General features: G+C 42.5%; 1 protein-coding gene across 4 annotated transcripts in view; it reads right to left on the minus strand.

Annotated features, from left to right (window-relative positions):
- dtnbp1b (dystrobrevin binding protein 1b) overlaps positions 1–19,825 on the minus strand; it is a 57,702-nt gene that overhangs the window by 7,036 nt on the left and 30,841 nt on the right. For 2 of the 4 annotated variants that reach the window (XM_068333567.1, XM_068333568.1), the window contains one exon: positions 16,774–16,841. In XM_068333567.1, the coding sequence (XP_068189668.1) occupies position 16,774 (1 nt within the window). In that variant the 5' untranslated portion in view covers positions 16,775–16,841. Of the gene's footprint in view, positions 1–11,573; positions 11,998–16,773; positions 16,842–19,825 lie in introns of those variants that run through there. The other 2 variants (XM_068333566.1, XM_068333565.1) reach the window with 1 other exon arrangement.

Genomic DNA, 19,825 nt, shown 5'->3' on the forward strand with positions numbered 1-19,825 from the left:
ATTCATAGGTGTAGCGGTGAATCCATGCTAACGCAGACGTATGCATCTGGTGATGATTCATAGGACCAGAGGCAAGCGCATTATGTTAGTCACAGCAGACGATGCCGAAAGAAATTACTGTATTTTATTCAATTAGTAAGACAAATGTTCCATAATGACGTTTGTGTAGAATGAGCTGCCGCAATCTCAACGCTGAAGAAGCTTTTCTTCATGAAATGAAATGATAAAATCCAAGTGTGATCGAGCGTCCGGATCGCTAGCAGTGAAGGAAAAAAAAATGAATGATTTGATTATTTCAGCAACCTGCAAACACAAAAGGTAAAATAAAAACACACTGTGCTACCTGAGGTCGAACTGGTTGCGTTAGTTGATGCTTCAATCATCATGCAGGCCAAAAAAGGAGAATAACACTGGTGGCACATGTATTCAGAGTATTTTCTACTTTCCTGCTCACTTCTCCACGGTGTGACCCAAAACTAATGGGCAACAAACAGAAGACAAATTGTATGAAATCGTGTTGTTCTGCTTTCTCAGTCGGTTATTTTTGCAGACGGATCGATGCGACGCGAGTCTTTTAATACGATTACTTTCAGCGGTGGAGCAACGTTCGCACCGATGTGGCATCCAAACGCAGGAAGCAAGAAATAAAGCTTGTATGTCAGGGGGTGCGTGTTTGTAGGCTCGGCGTGTGACAGAAGCAGATTTGTGATTCGTCCCTCCTGTGATGTGTTAACGTATGCCCAAAGCCCACGAGCTTTTCACCTTGTATTTGCAGATAATGCGTGGCGAGAGAGAGGAGTGAACCCAGCTGAGAGCTGCAGCTGTGACGCAGAGAGGAAACACGCCATCGAGGCTGATTCAAGTCTGCATCGTGCAACTTCCTCACCTCATCTCTTAATTTGGGCTCACTCCAAACAGGAACTCATTTCATTTCTTTTAAGGAAAATCTGAGGCTCCTTCTCAAGGGAAGTATGAAGCACGTAATTTTTAAGCACCTTAATTAGATCTCTTTCAAAATCCTGTTCAGTCAGATTTTGTAAATGTGAAGGTATGGAGTCAGAGCGCCGGCTGTCGTCGTTTTAAGTGACCGTAAATAGAAAGTAACACTAACAGCCCCCTTTTTAAATGAAGACGTATCTTTTCATGAGATGAATTCAAATCACCACAGAGTTTAAATTTCAACATGTGTTTTGCATGCCAGGTGCAAGACTGAGGTTTTCCAACCTCAATCTAGTCTATCCAAAAGTCTTTGGCCTGTTAAGTTAAACTAATGCAGACACCGGTGGTGGCGGCGGCTGATGACCAATGACACAAGCTGCAGCATGATAGTCCATCAATGTCAATATATCCTTTTTATAGTTGTGACCAGCTGATATCTAGAACAACCAGAACAACTTTTGGTAGACTTCCTCTGAGGCTGTTGCAGGAACACAAAGGAAAACAGGAAGTAGAATAAGCGGCGAGAGGTTTCAACGGCTGCACCTTCATATCATTCTTGGAAGAAGAGATTATAGAGATGTGACAGGACGTGATCTTGAAGTCGAGGCCTTAAATCCCACTCTGAGACATCACATTTAAAACTAAACTATCAAATTTGTCAAGAAAAATAATGTTTGCCAACTCTCACATCTTTGTTTCAAGAGCTCAATGTCCTCCTCCCCCCATTCTGAGAAACAGTCCATCCACAGTCCCATTATGACCGTTTCATAGACTTTACATCACACTGACTCCCCACGCAGATTAAACATTCAATATCTGATACAAGCCCACATTGTTCTCTCCATCACTTTAAATTAGCTGTCTGCTCTCAGATGGATTTGTTTCCCTTTGCTTATAACGGCCTAATATTTCATTCTGAGACGGCGGCGCGATGCCCTGAAGACCAAGAGACCGACTTGACAGTGGAGACAGCCGCTGCCTCTCCTCCTTCTTAAGCCCTGTTCAGTCAGCCGTGGTATTTTTAGATTCTGTTCGACTCTCTAACTCTCAGGTTTCTGCCACCAGACCCCCCCCCCCACACACCCCCTTTGTGGTAAATAACAGCAGCTTCTCTCTGTTACACCCGTCTTATAACTTGCATGCTAAATGACAAAATATGCATGACGGAGAAACCGACGAGCCAACCAGACATTTACCGACTTTTACGAGCTTGCAGTTGTACTTTAGAGCTGCGTGTTGACTTCATAATCCGATCGAACGTCTTCACACCCCCACCACACCCAGAGCACGTTCACAGCTCCATCATATTGGTCTCGTGGCGTAGGCCTTCCTCTCTTCTTTCCAGTCTGTTTCTACATTTTTATGTGTCCAAGATCAGCAGAAACTTTGTGGAACTTCTGTCCAGATTTTTCAGGCTGAACGCCCGTAAAACTTTCACATTTCGAACCAACAGTTTCACTATGTCTAATTGTTCAACTTGCCTCAGGGAACAAAGATATAATTTTAAATCTTTTCCTGTTTGTTCTTCCGCTAATCAGAGTTTGAGGAAATGATGTGTTTGTCTGTTATTGCTAAAATTTGTTGACTGGATGAAAAAAAGAGTTGATTGAAATTGGATGGGGCCTTTTCAACATTCTGCCAATGTCATTAAAAAATAATTGGCCAGGCAAAAATTTAAAAAAACCTACTGCGTGGACATCTCACCTCTATCGCTACGCACGACTGAAACAAGATCGTAATTCAGACCTGAAAGATTAAATTAAATGTTTCAGAAGGGGCCGATAAGAGAGACGGGTGTAGGCGTTACCAACCTATAAAGCCACAGGTAAGAAGCTCCAACAAGATGAAAACTGCTCCTGTGGAAACGAAGTTGAGGAATTAACAACCAGGTCTGCAGACGTCTCAGCTAGCCGGCGTTCAGAAACTACTTCTGGCCAGTTTGCAGCCAAGCAGTCGGTGACGGATATCTAAAGAGACGCCTCATCCAGAGGAAGTCAACATGATAAAATCTGGAGAATATTATGGTTTTAGTTTTAATTGTGACCTCTGCTTTGTGTGACGGATGATAACTGAGTCATAGATCTATCTGGAATCCTGTTCCGCTGCGTTTTGAAGATAAAGCACTCGTGAACATGGTTCACGGCTGCAAACGCCGAGACTTCTCTTACTATCTCGGTAACCGCCGTCTAATTTGAGTGGGAGTGAAAACACGCATTAAACCAGTTTTGCTAACTACACATGTAACCAGGCAACTGCTCATTAAAGCAAAACTCAAGGCGAGGGCTTCTTCACACCAAGTCATTCACAGTCTGAACACCACCGGAGGAGAGAATATTTTTCATTACAAATGAGGAGTTATTATATGTTGAAAGACAACAGCTTCAGAGATCCCTACCAACACAAAATGTAATAGCCCATTAAGCAGCTTCAAGTGATCCCATTAATTCACTTTGACCAATTTCACATATGAGCACGTTCAATTAACGCCTCGAAACAACAAGCTGCCACCGCTATTTACCTGGTTTGCTGTCAATTAGTCACACAAAACCAACAAATGGGTGGAGGGACAGAAATCGCCCTGAAGGGATGAAATGAGTACAGGAAACACACAGCAACACACACACACACACACATAGAGCGGATGGACCCTGACAAGGCATCGCAGCGAATCAGAGGTGATGGCACCCAAGCTATTCACAGGAGAAGGCTGGGAGGGGACTGTTAGGGACCTGCCAATCAGACGTGAAGGGGGGTGAAAACTAGTGACTTCACTGAGGGCAATCAGAGGAGATGTTACCACACTTCTACACTCGTCTTTTATTTAAAGGAGCAAATTATATTGAATATATCTACGTATACTCCCCTCTGTGTCAGCATCAGTTTGCTCTGACTTCACCTCCTCATCATGGCAACTATAATTTATATTATTACATTTCAAATGATGAATGTTACATTTTTTTTAACCAAAAACAATCTTGCCTTGGCAGGAAAAGTAATATTCAGCTTTGGGATGAGAGTTCTGCTGTAACGGCCTGATGCAGATGGAAAACTCCACACTGGGGATATGAAAACGTGATTTTTTTTGCCAGCAAGATGTGAATCTGCAAGAATCGATATAGTGGTCTGATAAAATCCGGTTTGAATAATAAACAGTTAAGACAACATTGTGGTTTGTGAACAATGTGAACTCTGTTTGCTGATGGCTTCTTGATTCTTGCAAGGCTACTAAATGTTTTATACGGAGTAGCCGCTGTAACAAAGGTTTCGTGCATAGGTGATAAATGACGTTAGCTAATGCATGTAAATTGAATTCCTGGGCTAATCAAAATTTTGCACTTCCAGTCCCTGCTTCATTCAAATTCAGCTAAAGCCATCCTTTCAAAACGGGATTAACTGTGTCTAAACAAATAATGGAAAATTGAATTTACCGTACTCTGTGTTGGGAGATAAATATGGGTGGAAAACACTCCTAGGACTACAAATAAATCAGGGTTGAGCGAATGTACTCCATGTATCTGACAACAAGGTATCGAACAGCAGGCGGAGCGGGAAGCAATTTATTGCCCTGGCAAAGGGTTTATCCACATGCACAGAGAGCATAATGCAGCTATGCTGCGCTGTACTGCAGGGGAAAGACTAAAAAATTACCCTCCCCAAGAGGCAATTAACACCAGCAAAACCTGTGAACTGTTAATAGGGGTTGAGCCCGGAGGTAAAAGGAGGAGGAGAAGAATAAGAGGTGTTTTCTCAGGTTAATTTCTCGCTTTGATGGGAGCTTCACTCACACCGATAAGGCTGAAGTTTTATTTAATGATGGGCAGCAAAGCAGGACTGTGTATTCGTTTTAAATGAGCAAACCTGAGGGTGTGTGTGTGTGTATTAGACTCTAGGAAGCCTTAATACGGATCACCAAATAAAAAAAACAAATGCTTTTAGTAGAAGAACACTAGAAAGAACTGCCCTGGGTTTGAGTCTTGAAAGACATGTTGACTACTTGTAAGCGCGCTGCATGTATGTGGATAGATTTGCACTCGAAAAAACACGCAGGACTCCATGCATTCTGCATAAATCTACATTAAAGCACCAGAAACACAGCCTGACATCATGACCTGTTCCCTCCCTGCTTTATTTCTTTACCCTCCCCCTGCAGACGGGAGTCTCCTGGTAAGGGATATCACATCGTCTGAGCTACATGTAACACGTGTTCTCATACAGAATGCAGTAACCACACGGCGTGTAATGGACTCACACACGTTCCCTTGATCAATCATTCATCAGGACTCATGTCCGATGTGTTTTCAGGCCTCCTCCTTGTGATAAATGATAGATCAGTCGGTAAAGATCTCAACGAGGTGTTTGGATACTCATTTTTACTCATATTCGTCTCAAACTCGTCGACCCTTGCAGACGAAGAGCTTCCTCTTCCTCCTCCTCCTCCTCGAGATAGAGTACATCATCAGTTACCGCTGAAGGAGAAATTACAGCAGTCCCACTGCGTAAATTTAGATGTCTTTGTTTATAATGTGCTCATTAATAACCTCATGCACCTCCAGAGGGTTTCCAGACATTAGTTTTCCAAAAAAAATGACGCAGAGGATCTGAACGCTGGAAGAAAAATGTTTCATTATGAGACGGGACAAAGGAAGCTAAATAGAGCTGTATCAAATATCTAAACCACCGGTCCCGTGTGGCGTCGATCCGTATCCGGTGAGGGTTGGAACGGATCACAGATGGGACACGTTCCAAAGCATCTTGTGTAATGCTCAGTTTGATTGACCAGCTGGATTGAGATCCTGGGAGTGTGGTCGTTTGGCAGGCGTCCTGAGGTCTTTATCACATTCCTGGAGTCGTTCCTGAAGAGTTTAATGCTGGGGGGGGTGGATGGATACCGCTGGGGGCTGGGGTGGATGCAGCATATTCCAGATAGACTTAGAAACACACCAAGATAAATACTTGAAGGAAGGCGCAGCATCATTTTAGCACCGTTGCTACTAAACATTTGATCCTTTCATGGGATTATACTAATCTTTAACAAACTGTCACCCCCCAGCAGGAAAAGGCACCTCTTTTCCACATGGAGGTGCTTCAGAAAGAGAATGAGTGTATGCTGTTAGCATGTCTGTGTTTGAGCAAAATGTCAATGAACTTCTGTGGAAAGAGCGGGGAAGACAACCAGCTGACATTTCGATGTTTATCCGGAAGACGGGAACAGCTCCCGGAATAACTTCGAAACGAACGTTCTCAATGTTCTCTCAGGAGGAGGAGCATCACACCGAGCCAATCAAAGAGCAGAGCAGGGGTTCGTTACGACCCTGCGGTGGCGTGATTCGTGAATTGGCTTGGAGGAGCTAGGAGCTCCCTCTTGTTCGTTTTGCCGCTCGTGTACAGCCTTGAGGGAACGAACGCGATGAAGAGCATTCATACGGAGATGAAGCAGCATCAGAAACGAGAGCATGTAAACACACACACACACACACACACACACACACACACACACACATACAAAACCCCAGAGGCTTTTGTTACTCCACGCTGCACCCCCTCCTTTACCATCATGGCATGTTTCCTGTGCTACTTTTTTTATCGCTTCTAGTTTAGTGACTATTTGCATGCAGGATATCAGAATTTAAGGGGAGTAGAAGGCCTTCCCTCCCCCAAAGCGACCTGCCTCACTTCTTCCTATAGTTTGTTCGCTCATGACTGACAAATCTGTGATAACACACAAGAGACCAGGAACATGAACATGCATCCTCACATGTCATCATGCTCTCCTCTGGAGAGCGAGGCGTAGAGACAAGAGGGAGAAATAAGGAGTCACGATGAGAGGAAGAGCAGGAGCGAGGTTTGTTCTTTGACCCCAGTCCAAATGAGAGGTCCCGGGGGGTTATTACGTCTCTGCCTGGCCTAACTTATCTGCCCTTACATAAGGCAGCAGGCAGGAAGCTGGAGGACGGAAAGAAAAAGGTCTATAGGCGCTCGAGCTGGGAGACACAAAGTACTGGTGACCTCAGAAAACTCGCTTTAGCGCGCACACAGCAACATCTAGACCTGCAAACACCTGCATAAGCAGGAAGGTGACAAACAGGAAGTGCAAAAAAGGTGCAGAAGCATTTATGCCACAGAACAGGAGAGTTAAAAAAAAAAAAAAAGAACTTGTCACGGACTCCCTCTGAGTCTGACTCTATAAATACTGTCTGTTCAACCGTGGGCCTAATTATATCGGCTCTCCGGCTGTCTGACCACACTCCCGTCTCGACCCTCTCTTCCTCCGTCTCCCGCAGGAGTGGGAGGAGAGGCCGGAACAACAAGCAAAGACCCACCTGCTGAGGTACATCACATGGGGATGGGAAAGGCAATTTCTGAACCATCTGTGACCGCGATCTGAGGAAATAAAACACAGATTGTGCCAGGCTCTTTTCGGACTAAAAATAGACTTTGTGTAGACGTTGTGTATCAGAATGCGTGCTGGTCTTTGCTCAACTGTGCGTGCATTTTCATGCTTGCTTTATATGCTCTGCATGTCGCGCTGCAAAGCAAGGATTGAAGACATCCTGATCGTCCACTCTGACTTCATTTCCAGATTTAAAGTGGGTGTTTTGAAGTCGTCAGTCATGCCTCTGACTCTTACTTCCTCGTTCAAGTAACTGGGGCACACCATTAAAACAAAACAAGTGCCATAACTGTGTGAGTAAAATTATATACCAGTCACTACTGTCCCTTTAATTACATTCATTATAGCCCTTCTGGATCTGTCTAAAGTATTTAGTCTTTTGTTACGCTGCACAGCTCAGAATATAATTCTCTGCATGATGAGCAGTGGGAGCTTATTCACAGCTGTGAAGTTTAAAAGGAAGGCGGTTGAGTTAGATTTGAAATCTTTGGTGACTGTTGCTATTCCTGGTGCAACGAGCGTCTACTAAGACAATGGGTGGCAGATTCCTCAATCACAACGGAAATCAACGGCGTCTTGACTCCAAACGGCGGCTAATCATTGAACAGCAAATTTTAACACTTTTAAAAATGAAAAGTTTATGTACCTCTGGTTGGAAAGGCAGATTTAGACTTTTAAATGTTGCAAACAGACTCAGATTGAAACCCCAAAGAAGGTGCCGTGATTGTTCTTGATGACTACATAAGCGCTAGCGTGCTAAAAGCTAGAGGCTGATGCTAACAGGTTTTTAGCTCACACGGTTCATTGTTAAACTTAGATTTGAACACACACAATCTCAACCAACACGTAAAGGCTGAAATAACTCACACTATTCTATGTGATGAGTTTAAATGTCTTCTAATTTTCTGCCGCCTGAGGTTCCAGTAAACCTCCACCAATCATCCAGCCTCCCAGACAGAACTGAGGCCTGTCTTGTGCTCCCGTCTGTTTATCACTCTCGCTCATTATCTATAATGTGTTTTCTGGCTTGGCTCGGTCTTTATAATTCCTCTTGCTCACCAATAATCTCTCACTATTATTCTCTGGATCTGCACAAACTCATTCGCCCTCCTTCACGCTCTCCATTCGACCGTCCTCTGCCGTTCTTTCTCTGCAGTCATTTCTTAAATCTTTCATTCTATTCATTTATGTGCCGTCTGTCACTTCTGCACACTCATCTTTGCCCTCGCTTTCCTATGTCTTTCCCTGCCTTTTTCTCTGTCTGTTCTTTATCTTTATTATTCCATGCTGCTCTCTGTAACAGCACTGAATCCCAAAAGCTTTCCCGCTGTGAGATTGTTCCTCCTAATCTAACTGAAGGAGGATGATCTTAGCTTAGAGATGCACAGATCGCTGGGAAACGGAGACAGCAGTGCGGTAAGTAAATAGCAGGAGTGCTGAGAGACAAGATGCTCCAGGTTCTCTAGCAGCACCTGTTAAACCAGGTGGACGCCGCTGGAAACACATGGCGGAGGGAAGAGAAGCTGTGAGACGCGCGGTGCATCAAATCATTTACGCAACTGCAAACATGCATCGAAATGAATAATGAATAATAAAAATGTGGATAATCTCTTTAAAAAATTAGGCTTTGTGTGTCTAGCTATTCAGCAATTCCTTACAAACACAGGCCTCAATCAGCAGGTATCGCCCCCTGTTGATTAAAGATGGCATCGCGATTCATTTTCATCTCCACTGATTTTAATCGTCACACGTTCACACTGATTTCTGATCGTCTTGCAATGCTTCGTTACATCTCTACTCGGAAGCAGGAAGCATATGAAACTTTTAAAACGCAGGCAAATATTTGGTCGACTGTACTTCCAAACTGTTCTGCGCTGCCAGCCGGTAAATGTCAAGTCTCAAAAACCACCGCTACACTTTTTTTCTAATAACTCCTCTGTTTGCCCGTTTCTAAACAGAAACCATTTCTAAATGCCACAGTTCTCCTGGAATAACATTAGTTTGCCCACAGATATGTCATTATTAATACAGTTGGAACTGGCCCTCAGCGCTGTCTTCTTAATAGAGCTGAATATTTATACTCATTTTTAACCAAATCAATAAACCTTCAAGAGGTTCATTTTAGCCTTGAAAGATTTTTCTGCAAGAAAATGGCTTTTTTCTCCTTCTCTTTTTTTTTTTTTTGCAGCATTAATGTGGCGTTACCCCTTGGCTGCAGACATCAGAGACCACAGCGAGCTACTGTACCGTACGCCGACAGTCCAGACCACACTCATTAAAGCAGCACAAAAGACTAATCACATCTGCAGCGCTTTGATTTACATGCAATTAAAGTTTCATGTGAACCCAGATAAACCGAGAGGAGGAGGAAGAGGAGGGAGAGGAGAGCCATCATTTGGCAGGAGAAGTGATGACACAGCGCATCCATCTTGGCAGCAGGTGCCTGCTGTTACTTCTTTACAGTGGACAGACTAGCCTGCACCCCCACCTCCACCCTCCAACCCCCACCTGCCCTATGATAACACCACAGAGTCAGGTCGGTAGAGAAGGGATTAAAAAAAACGATGGTCTCATCTAAAAATACTAGCGCCTTAGAAATAAATAGCTCTAAACTCGGGTTTATAAATAGGCCTCGTGTCAAATAGTCGGATTACGTAACAATGGTTTTAAAATGAGCAAAATAAGCACAGGAATTCTTTTATTTGATGTTCCGAGGTGGTTATGTCATTAATTATTCCAAGTAACCTCACATTGTTTGAGCGGTGCTTCTTTTCCATTAACACCAAAGGACTCTTCATGACTGATGAAACAGGGAACACGATTTGAAAAGCGCTCCTCTGGATAATTACATCACTCTCCGGTTCAATCTTCAACTACTCTAATCTCCATTTTTCTCTTCTTAAAAGCTGTTGACTGTGGACTTGTCTCCTCAGATGATGGTTATGTAACAGTGCGGTTGGTAAATCAGCCGTCGGAGCCTGCAGCCACTCCGCGTCTCCACGTGAAGGCCGGGCTCCGAGCCGCTAACGTGATGGATGCTTTTTGACAAGCAACAAACTGGTTAACTGCAAAAAGCAAAGCAGCCAAACTAGTGGGAGTTACACAACAATAAGCGATTACATTACTCAGTCAGATATCGGGACAAAATATGATGTAATTACTTTTTTTTTTTTTACAAAAAGCCCACATAACGCACTAGAGACAACTGCTGTGGGTGGACGTGTCGGCGTGTAATTGCTAAACGTATCATCGGACGCACAAAAAAAAAAAAAAAAAAGGTTTCTAGGCAAGTTGTGTGTGAGGACGGGCGGTAAATAACACCCAGAACGGAACGCAGGGGGGGGAGATGAATAGAAGGCAAGCAGAACAAGGGGGATGGGGCAATAATAATGGAAGCAATAAAGGGAAACCCATTTCCCCAGATGTGATCTGTGCCTCATCAGTGTGTGTGTGTGTGTGTGTGAGTGTGTGTGTGTGTGTGTGTCCGTTCACCGCTCTCAGAATCAAAATGAGTCACGTCATTTGGCTGCATGTGTGTGTGTGTGTGTGTCAGAATGAAGTCCAATTGAAACTGCAGAGCTTCAAACATCAACAAAAACAAACACGCACCAATCAGAATCCCTCCCACATCCTTGTGGTGAATCAACTCTGCCAACGAAGGTGAGTGACATCACAGGTCACATGATCTCATCCTCTCGCATACAGCTGTTATTTGATTACGGCACGTTTACGAGAGCTCAACAGCTGGAGGTGCTCCAGAGGATACGTGAACTCCTGCTCTCACACACACACACACACACACACACACACACACACACACACACACACACACACACTTCCATCACACAACAAACACACACAGTTTGAAGATGCCAGCGTGGGTTATCCACACCGAGCCCACTAGTGTGTGTGTGTGTGTGTGTGTGTGTCATCGCTTTTATCTGGACAGTGTTACACAATCAGATACTTGGTATCTTCACTCCCACTCATCATCTTAATGTTGTATCAACACACACACACACACACACACACACACACACACACACACACACCAATATGACAAAGGGAATCATTAAGTAGCATTGTTTAACATCACAAGAATAACAATAGATTGCTGTATATTTGTTCCAACATGACACACACACACACACACACACACACACACACACACACACACACACACAAACACACACACACACACACACACACACACAATCGCTGTCAAGAAAAAAAAGTCACTTACAAGAGTTCCTTTGGCTCCCGTCTGTTGTTGCGGGTGAGGTGGACATCCCCGTGGGACGGTGTGTGTCCTCACAGAACAACCAAAAGGGAGTGACGTGTTGGGGTGAAGGGTGGGGTGGGGGGGCAGACAACACAACAATACTACACGGAAAACTCCAGCGATCACATCAACACCTGCCCACCACACACCTTCATGCCGTCTCTCGCTCCACACACACGCTCCTCCATGCAAAAGAGGGCAAAACGCTCACGTGCGCGCGTCGTCATGCAGATCCGACTTACACACACATGGACACACACACACACACGGACACACACACGCACCCGAACGCAGCGTGGAGCATTCAAGAGTCCAGCGCCCACGGAACGCACATGTGTGCGCGTAACGATCGATGCTGCACCAGCGTCTACCTCCGGTGGACAGACTGCTGAGGATGAGAGTGGAGAGAGGGAGGGGGAGAGAGAGAGAGAGAGAAAGGGGGGGGGGGTGAAGACGAGTGGAGCATATCACTGGCTGACGCCTGAGAGGAGGGGTTGAATAGAAGGGGTGGGGGAGAGAAAGGCTGGCTGAATAAGGAGGAGAGGAAATAAAGGGGCACGTGATGTTGATACTGTGTGTGTGTGTGTGTGTGTGTGTGTGTGTGTGTGTGTGTGTGTGTGTGTGTGTGTGTGTCTATAGTCCGTGAACGTGCTTTCCCCTCTGACCTTTAAAAACACACGGATGCTTCTTTCTGTGACTCAGTGCCTGCCTTCATGAACACCTAATAAATAGGGAACAGAGTGAAGATGTCAAGGCAACACACACACACACACACACACACACACACACACACACACCAGTCAAAAGTGAAAACTTGTGCCCACAGCTACTCAGCCCACCTCCACTGCCTGGGGGCGGGACATAATCCTCCTCATTAGCATGACGCTGTGAGTAGCATCACATTCCCACCTAGCCCTGTCTCCTTCCTACATGTCCTTCACCAACCCCCCCACCACCACTTCTTTCTCTGAGCTGGCCCTAATAGGGATGAATATCCCTGCATGCATACTGATGTCAAACATTTACAACTACTGTGTTATAAATAAATAATTTCCTGTGTTGATTGTTGTAAATTCTAGTAACTGTGCGTATCTGTAAGCAAATAAAATAAGACTGAAGATTCCTAAAAAAAAAAAAAAAGGGCAGTGAGTTCACAGAGAAACGATACCCTCGAGCTAAAGTCCACACAGCACACAAACCAAACCCACATGATAGCAGCTCTTGCTTTCATTACAACATATTGTAGCCCTCAGAGCCTGAGGGACCCCGAAGCTGGAAAAATAAGATAGGAGCACCAGCAGCCACAATAAACACCGCGTGGATACACACACTGGAGGGAACTCAATGGACGCATCATAAGCTCCATAATTAGCTATGGGTGATTAGAAATGAACCACAGACTAGGCTGCAGGAGGGGTGAAAAGTGCACTGGCTGGACATCAGAACGGAGTCCTGGAACGCCACGTTATGCAGTACAAGACGTTTTATCAAACATGCAGTAACAGCCCTCGGTTTACGCATCTGAGAAAGAAAAATTAACATTTGACTGCAGTGAATTTAGATGTAATTAATGGAGAATATTAGCATAAGTTTAGCTGCGGTTAGAGGAAGTAAATAAAAGGGCACTCAGGAGTGCACGACTAATAAAAAAAAGGCCCAAAGGTGTCCTAATTTAATTTAATGCTAATCCAAATTCCAACAAGACAGGTGTGCAATTAAAAAGTCTGCCCCAGGGTCCTGTTCAAGTAAAAAAAAGAAAAAGAAATCATTCAATATTTGTTCCTAAATTCACTTGTTCCACTTTTTTGCACACAGCGAACCCATTTTCTTTGGCAATAAGTGACTAAAACAATCAGAAAGCAAAGAGAGGACACGCACTGGACCAGTTCAGAGGCCCGTCCGTCTCTGTGGGCAGGTCTGAGTACATACCGCCACAATCGTCCACAAAGGAGGTGGGTGGCAAATGTATGAATCATCATCTGTGGGATCGAACCTCACAGCGCCTTTTCCTGGTTCACCAAGAGATTTACTGCGCTTATATTTCACCGTAATAACTACAATCACTAAGAGGAATCTATAAAATCATAAATTTGAAGCCCAGGCAGCCGAGGCGAAGCGTACTTATGTGCTTATGTTTTTAAAGCTGCGCCTGACAAATTAGAAGGAGAGAATCGAATTTCCCAGGAGAGTACGTTTGCATTATTTAATCGCCGAGTGGTCAGAGCGACGACCCAGAGGCATCCTGGGTCGTATCTGACTTTTTACAGAGGTGAACCCAGAGGTTGATGCTTTGCTAAAAAAAGTACAAGAAGTAATTAAAATAATTTCTCTGTCTTCAAACATTAGCGTGTTTCAAATTTGTCCGAACATGGAAAGAGGCTGCATTTTATGGAAGCAGCAAGGCGACACAGTTGGTGTAAATAAATGAGTGGGAGAGCAGAGAAAATGAACTTCACAGCAAACTTGAATAGAATGTAAGTAAACTGTGTAAAGAGCTATAAAATTAACCACAACTGTGATTCTTTGGGTTATTAAAACACGATGCAACCACGTTCAAAGCATCTCGAAGGTCCTGTTCCTACATAGCACCACTCCATAATTATAATAGAATATCATTTATATCATCATTCAAGGGGCTTAGTGGAAAATATGGTCCTGACAGTCATTGATACTGGTTTAAATGTTATAGTTTTCGTGCTGAGGGCTTCCACTTAAATGCCTTCAAAATAAAATTTGTGCAAAAATATTAAATGACATTTAATCAGAGAAAAAGTAAAGCAATGATTTAAGCTTAAGCTGCATTTGAAGTTCCAACACTTCACAGTTAACATTTACAGGACAGACTATGAATATTCCTGCCAATGGAGTATTAACATAAGTCTAATGGAAAAACACACAGAGAGAAATATCCGATACCCTCAGAATGCAGGAATGTTTTTGCCTGTTTTCTCTGCTCTTCTGCGTATCGATCTTTCATTTTCACAGAGAACACATTTCCATGGTTCCATGTCTGCCTTTGTTAAAAATGCTTCCATTTGGCACTTAACCAACCATCGCTGAAGCTTGCAAACACACAGAGGCCTCGATTGACAAAAACTGCCAAGTGTGCCGAGAGAACTGACACATGAGAACGAGAGCAAAGACAATAATGCGGTTGCCTTGGAAACTGACATTCTGCAAAGTCAATTTATGTAATCTTTTAGGAGGCGCCAAATTCTCTGGGCCAGCCGTAAACTTTTCAACTCCTCGGTGCAAAACAAATGGGCAAAAAGATGTCGTTCATTTTTGGCGTTGATGTCACATGACTGCCTGGGGTGGGTACACCTCAAATAGAAAAAAAAACAACAACAGCAGAATAATCAATCCATGACTAGCTAGAAAATTATGCTAATCAAAAATGGCATTGGTTCCATATTCACTTGTTTTATGCTGCAAAGGACTAAAGAAAAGCCAAATTGAAAGGTAGCCTCATCAAGATTTGTTGGTAGGACCATATCATTTTATCTTCATACACATCAAAAGAGTTTTATCCTTATACTTTTATAGAACACAGATGTGACTGAGCGCACTGACTGAGTTTATCCCCACTAAAAAGCTTCCAAGACAGAAACTTAAAAATCAACACAACCCTTATCTGGAAAGTTTTCCTTACTTTCTCTGGGAAACTATTTTTACCTTAGAATGATTTATGAGTGCTCTCCTACCCGGAGCTACATCATGCTGCACAGACTTGTAATCTACGTATGATCTAAACACAATCAGCCTAATGGTACAATCGGAGAGGCTGACTTTAAATGTATGGTCGCTGTAAATCAGCGGGGGCGGCTTGAAAGCCTCGGGCCAGTTTATGACCAGAAAGCAACTTCTTGGATTTGTGCGAGTCTGGATGAGCATCAACATCCCCAACAGAACCAGAGCCACATCCAACCCTGAACCTACCAGCGCAGTCTTAACCTCTCACTCTGCTGAGAGGCGCCATCAGCCATTAAAAGAGGGCTATCGACGTGATAAATTGCACGAGTGTTGCATTTGTGAAGATGTCTGTCGGGGCTGTAACTGATCGGTTAGTAGAAACTATTAAGTCTTTTATTATCCAATCCAATCTTCTTTGGATGTTAAAATTGAGGTCGAGGCACGTTTAAGCTTCCTTCAGCCTGTTTGACCTTCAGCCCTGGCGGGAGTTGACCATGGGGAGGATGGCATCAATAAGACACGCAATAAATTCAAGTGTACTATCCAGTAATGGAAGTTAAATCCATCTGCGAAACTTTAAAAATATTAAAATGATGTCAAATTTTAAAAAATAACTGATAAAAAATATGTAGACACTAACTCTATTGTTCTGTATGTTAAATTCTTCTCCATCACTCACATTTCCACTCATACTTTGGTCTTCTTCCTTTCACCAGCGAGTGCAAACCAACCTCTCTGCCAGCATTTCTCAATGTCCTCATCACAATCTGCTGAAAGCCAACTCACACAAAGGTAGGAAGTTGTTGCCAGGCAACTCTACGCCTAAGGCAAGTCTCTTTATTTTCTTTTTCTCCCCTGTTGGATCACATTTTCTTTGACATCCCCACAAAATAAGAGCAGTTTTATGCTGATTTGTAGTCTCATAACATCTTATTTCCAACACAATCAAACTGGAGGATTTACAGGGGAGAAGCTTAGAAGGTTGGCAAGGACTGCTGGGATTGAAAAGGCCAGGATGAATAAGAAAAGAGAAAGAAATGTAATTTTAGGAGGGGAAAGTCAAAGAAAGAACCTTGAAGTGACGAGAATTGACATCTTTGATACAAAAGTTGTGACTTTTCGGCATTTTCTAGCAGTGAAACAAGGTCGCATTAGATTCCACATCCCAATATGTAAACAACGTTCCTGTATTTGATGCATTTGAAGCATCTCTTCGAAGCAAAACTCCACAGAAGTGTTGTAGAAGTGGCAAAAGAATAAGAAATGAAAAATAAGAAAAAGCAGACATGGAAAAAGTACCCTTCAAAACATGCAGAAACACTGAATTGGCTAATTCTTATGCAACTCCATGAGCATGTTTTTATCTAGAGCAATGGCCTGCAGGAAAGAAGTACAACACACACTCTGCTAAAACACATCCACATATGCACAAATGCATAAACATCAAGTGGCTCACGGACACACTTACTTTTCAAAAGTTGTCACAGGCACAGTGAGCATGTCTGCGTTCCACCCATGAGGCCATCTGTTCTTCAACTGGAGACGACACAAACACAGGAATCATTAAGTATGCAATATGGCTCCCATGTTAATCACCAGCTTTCATCATTTCCATTGAAAAAGAGACACTAGGCTGTGGGGAAGTGGGGACGGTTTTTCACAATCTGTTCAAGAAAGCAGGTTTTGATTGTTTTTTTGAGCATTGATAGAATACACCCCAAAAATAAGCAATGCAATCATACTTCACATACTCAACAAACCTGATTATCAGTGTCGCTTACAATCAACAAAAGTATTTCCCAAAGCATCTGACAATGGACTTTAAACATCTTAAATGCATTTCTATTAAACTGGCGTAGCAATAGATTGTTAGGTGATGAAAACCCAAATAAAAGTATTTTAAAGGATCAAGCTACCATTAAATTCTTCATCAAACACCTTTTAAGATTTGAAGCGACAGTCTAGATGTAGTTCTCATTTCTTTCACCAGCGGGGTCCATCGTTTCACACCATATTTTAGGCAGTACTAGTTGATGAATGGATTTGGAATCTATTCCAGCTGACATTGGGGCCATCCTTCTATTGGAGGCTTTCTCCTCCTTTAAGCATCTTTGTTATTGACTTGCACAGCAGCTTAACATGTGTGACTCGACATTACTTTCATCGCTGCTGTCAACCTGCGCAGATGGCAATTAATCAATGTGACTGATGCATTTTGGTTTTCTTATCAGGCTCTGGAATATCTAAATACAGCCGACAGAGGACAGAGTCTGTGGGAGCATATCTGGAATGGAATAGTCTCTCAACGGGCAGATGATAGCACTGGATTACTATTAGTAATGCATGGTGTTTGTATCAAACACAGTTGCATGACAGCTATATATTTTCAAAGGATTGTTCATTGCTCACCACTTATTATGTGTTTGTTTCAACCTATAATGATAAATGCTCAGTTGCAAAAATATCAATAGCAATCGTAGCAATAACAAATCAATCAAAAACACTTGGTTTGGGAATATTTTCATGTATGTCACGCATTTTAAAAAATCTAAGTTTAATGGGTTAAACATTCATAATTTGGTGAATCAGCATAAAGGCACTTGAAAATCCAGCAGCCTTTACAATGACGCCATCTAGTGTATGAAAAACACATTACTCCATAAATGAAAGACAAGTCGAGGTTTCTATTGCTCTGATTGGTACCAAGTATTTAAAATCAGTGTATTAAAGTATATAAAATGAAGTAAATGCATAGTTGGGTTCTTAAAATGCAGCAGTGCCACCCAGAAAATATCCATCAGTTTAGTCAAAAAGAGGATTTCATAAAGACGGACTTCGTGGCCTCTAAATTATTTTACCATGTTGGAGTTAAATTATTATAAATAAGTCCACTGGGATAAGCTCCAGAAACCCCTCTGACCCGTGATTGTGGAAGAAGTGGTTCGTAAAATGAAAAATTTTCTTCCAAATCATGATTTATTAGTTTATGTAATAAGTACCTAAAAAAATTCCTAACAGAAGAACAATGAAAATTGTCTACACTGAAAAAGATTCAGCGATTTGAAGATCCGTCTTGAAAGCAGAAATTCCTACTCTATCCCATGAGGATATATTTGAGGCAGCTCTTTCCATTATCATTCCTCCAGGCTGTGTGCAGAGCAGCTGTATAAAGCTGGGCTCAGTCAGCATTCAAAGCTGCAGTGAGATTAAGAGACTTTGTCCAAGTCTTTTCTTTGCACACACGTCTGCATGAGAACATGTTATTCAGCAGACTGCAGAAGAGAGCACGAGTAAATGTGACTAAGCAAAAAAGAGAGAGATCACGCTTGATCTGGGACCAAAGAAAAAAAATGTGCAGTACTTGAAATTTTGGTCCAGAGCACCACCGTTATGACTATAATGCAAAAGTTCAACTGGGTTTGAACAAAAAAAGAAATTGTAATTTTGTTTGATTTACACGGATAGCTGTCGCCATCTAGTGGTCTAACATTGAAGTAGGAATTGGTTCAATGAGGCTACAGACATGAAAATTCATGTTCTCAACAAATTGCTGTGCCTGGGGGTTTGTCCTGTCTTGAATGAAAAAAAATCTCGTCTTACAAATGTTGTGTATGCTTGTAGATGCCGAGATGCTAAAACACAAATTAAAAATGTGTTTGGATGTTTTTTTTAAGGTGGAATCCAAATGTACAAATAAAACAAAGGATATACGATTTTCATCAACGTGATTTAGGAGTAGCAGAAGACATATTCAGCCATGTTGTTACCTTGAGTAAGGATTTCATAGAGCAGTTCAGCTGTCGATCATGCTCGAAAATCAAAATTTAAAAAAATAGTTTTAATACTATTAATCTGGTTTGCTAAAATAAGAGTATCAGGTCTACCAGACTCCCTGATGAGGGCAGTAGAGCTCAGTTAAATCTGTTCCACAACCACATTGATGCTTCCTCTTTTCTGTCTGCCTCAAAAGTAGTGGAAACTAATTCAGAACAGTTATTCTTTCTGGATAAATTATGGTTTAACTAAACCATCTCCTTTACTATTTGTAATTTTATTCCTAAAATTGAAGACTTGTGTTGTTGAAGGTTTCCTTGTCTCTTCCTGTTGCCCTTGTGGTTAAACCGCTGACCAGGAGGCTGTTTTCTGTTAACTGCTTTACTGTTTTGCAAAGACTGTGTACAAATGACTGTAAATATGACTTTTTCTACAACAGAAGAAAAAAGAAATGAAAGCTTTTTGTGGAAGCGATTCCAAACTTGTGTATGAAATCAACTGATGCTGGTTTTGACAACAGAAAATCACTTCCTCCGTTTCACTCCAGCTAAAAATAGCTTATTCTGAATTCCTCATTTATAGAATTGCAAATTTAACCACTGGCATGTTAGTCATAAATAAGACACAAAACATGCAACACTGTTAAGACTTCTCTGGATACCACTCCTTAATAAAGCATTACACGCTCTTCATCTTGGAGGAAGGAGGTGAAACCTCTGGTGCAGCTGGGTTGTATACCAGGACAC

Source organism: Antennarius striatus, chromosome 14 (assembly GCF_040054535.1).
Source record: "Antennarius striatus isolate MH-2024 chromosome 14, ASM4005453v1, whole genome shotgun sequence".
Taxonomy (NCBI): Eukaryota; Metazoa; Chordata; class Actinopteri; order Lophiiformes; family Antennariidae; genus Antennarius; species Antennarius striatus.